At 37.4% G+C, this 1,960-nt stretch overlaps 1 protein-coding gene across 1 annotated transcript; it reads right to left on the reverse strand.

The window, feature by feature from the left end:
• Positions 1-18: 18 nt before the first annotated feature.
• LOC108355946 (bolA-like protein 3) lies at positions 19-662 on the reverse strand. The gene is made up of 2 exons (XM_017607078.1): positions 498-662; positions 19-431 (listed from the first exon to the last, which is right to left on the reverse strand). The coding sequence occupies exons 1-2, from the start codon at positions 606-608 to the stop codon at positions 246-248; spliced, it is 297 nt and encodes a 98-aa protein (XP_017462567.1). The 5' UTR covers positions 609-662; the 3' UTR covers positions 19-245.
• Between the last annotated feature and the right edge of the window lie 1,298 nt (positions 663-1,960).

Genomic DNA, 1,960 nt, shown 5'->3' on the forward strand with positions numbered 1-1,960 from the left:
GAAATTTAACAGCATCAGTTTTTCTAAAAGCATGGACTTGTCCAAAAAAATGTATTTTTATAATTATGTTTTATACTTATGTGCATGGTGGAGTTAATATCATAATAAATATGACTTAAAATTCACAACGAATTCGGGACGCCCTGTCGATATCATGATACAAACCCACGATTGTAATTCCACTAGGGATGAATAATCTTCTAATCAATTTCCTTCAAGGGTGATTAGATAATTTGCATATTGAACTATTTAGGCTTTGGGATAGATGTATGTATGCGAACCCCGTGCATGTCTTTTATTTGCTCCTTCAGCGTTTGCGTTATAAGTTTATGTTGTTTTAATGTTGATAAGCCCTCAAATTCTTTGGCTTCCACAAAAACTTCGAACATCGCTCCACAGCCCCCAGATACATCAACGACATTGACATTAGCCTGAAAAATCATGAAAATTGTATAATTTCACACACGTCGTTTAAAAACTGCAAGTGACATATGTACTTCAGGAAATCTACCAGATAAAAGCTGCAGAATACGCTGTTGGGCACCGTTTTGTTGAGCTGCTGAGAAAAAACGAGGTAGGAGAAACTTAATTTCGCGCTTTAAATTCATTATTATGATAACTTCAAGGTAATAATTTCGATATATGTAACAAGGAGCACTACAGAGTGTTAAAGATGATTATAGTTATTGTCAAACACTTGGGGTGTTCACACCTATTTCGATGGCTCTGTGGAGTTTAAGGCAAAGAACATAGTGACGCGACAAAGAGAGCGACAAGACATTTTCGNTTTATTGTCAAACACTTGGGGTGTTCACACCTATTTCGATGGCTCTGTGGAGTAAGGCAAAGAACATAGTGACGCGACAAAGAGAGCGACAAGACATTTTCGGATAATAGGGAAGAAAGAGACAAGAAATGTAAAAACATAGGCCCGTAGTCATAGTCAAAATAAAGTCGACTTTAAAGTTAGTTGCAGCTTTTTTGACAGATATCCCATTGAAAATTATGTCAAAAAGCTGCAACTAACTTTAAAGTCGACTTTATTTTGACTATGACTACGGACCATAGTGAAGCAACCATCAGCTCAGAAAGCAACGAAAACAAATTTTTTTGTTTTCGTCGCCATGCTTTTTGTCGCTTTCTTCGCTTCTCGCTTCACTATGTGCTGCCACATTGAAAAATAAAGGTTATACCAAGGCGAATTTATACAAGGTGGTGTTACTGCCGAATTTAGATTACAAGAACGTCAACCACATGTATTTTGTGCGGAGGGTGTTATGTCAAATCTCAATTCGCTCCAANAGTGAAGCAACCATCAGCTCAGAAAGCAACGAAAACAAATTTTTTTGTTTTCGTCGCCATGCTTTTTGTCGCTTTCTTCGCTTCTCGCTTCACTATGTGCTGCCACATTGAAAAATAAAGGTTATACCAAGGCGAATTTATACAAGGTGGTGTTACTGGCGAATTCAGATTACAACAACGTCAAGCACATGTATTTTGTGCGGAGGGTGTTATGTCAAATCTCAATTCGCTCCAAAGTTTACATGTATTTTGTTTTTGCTTTTGATGGGTGTGCTGTCAAATCAGTAAAAGCAAAAACAAAATATATGTAAGGCGATGAAATCAGCTGATTTTACAGCACCACCTTGTATAAATTTGCCTTGGGTTATACCTTGGTTATAATGCATGGAGCGAATCGTAACAAATCGCGGCGAATTCGTAAGGATCTATTGATTTTAGATGCCACCGTTTTACNGCACCACCTTGTATAAATTTGCCTTGGGTTATACCTTGGTTATAATGCATGGAGCGAATCGTAACAAATCGCGGCGAATTCGTAAGGATCTATTGATTTTAGATGCCCCGTTTTACATTGCGTTCAAGTGCATTATAATCGTTTGAATTCATTGTCCATACAATAGATAATTAAGTGACAGTTCACTCCGTTCCGTTACTTTCA

The sequence above is a fragment of the Rhagoletis zephyria genome, unplaced genomic scaffold (genome assembly GCF_001687245.7).
Source record: "Rhagoletis zephyria isolate East Lansing unplaced genomic scaffold, Rhagoletis_zephyria_1.1 Rzeph_scaffold_52302, whole genome shotgun sequence".
NCBI classification, from domain to species: Eukaryota; Metazoa; Arthropoda; class Insecta; order Diptera; family Tephritidae; genus Rhagoletis; species Rhagoletis zephyria.

Bases quoted from the DNA above. Each gene is read 5' to 3' on its own strand.
- LOC108355946 (XM_017607078.1), bottom strand. From the start codon at position 608: ATGAATTTAAAGCGCGAAATTAAGTTTCTCCTACCTCGTTTTTTCTCA. The intron at 432-497 runs GTACATATGTCA...ATGATTTTTCAG, and splicing joins TATCTGGTAGATTTCCTGAA to GCTAATGTCAATGTCGTTGA.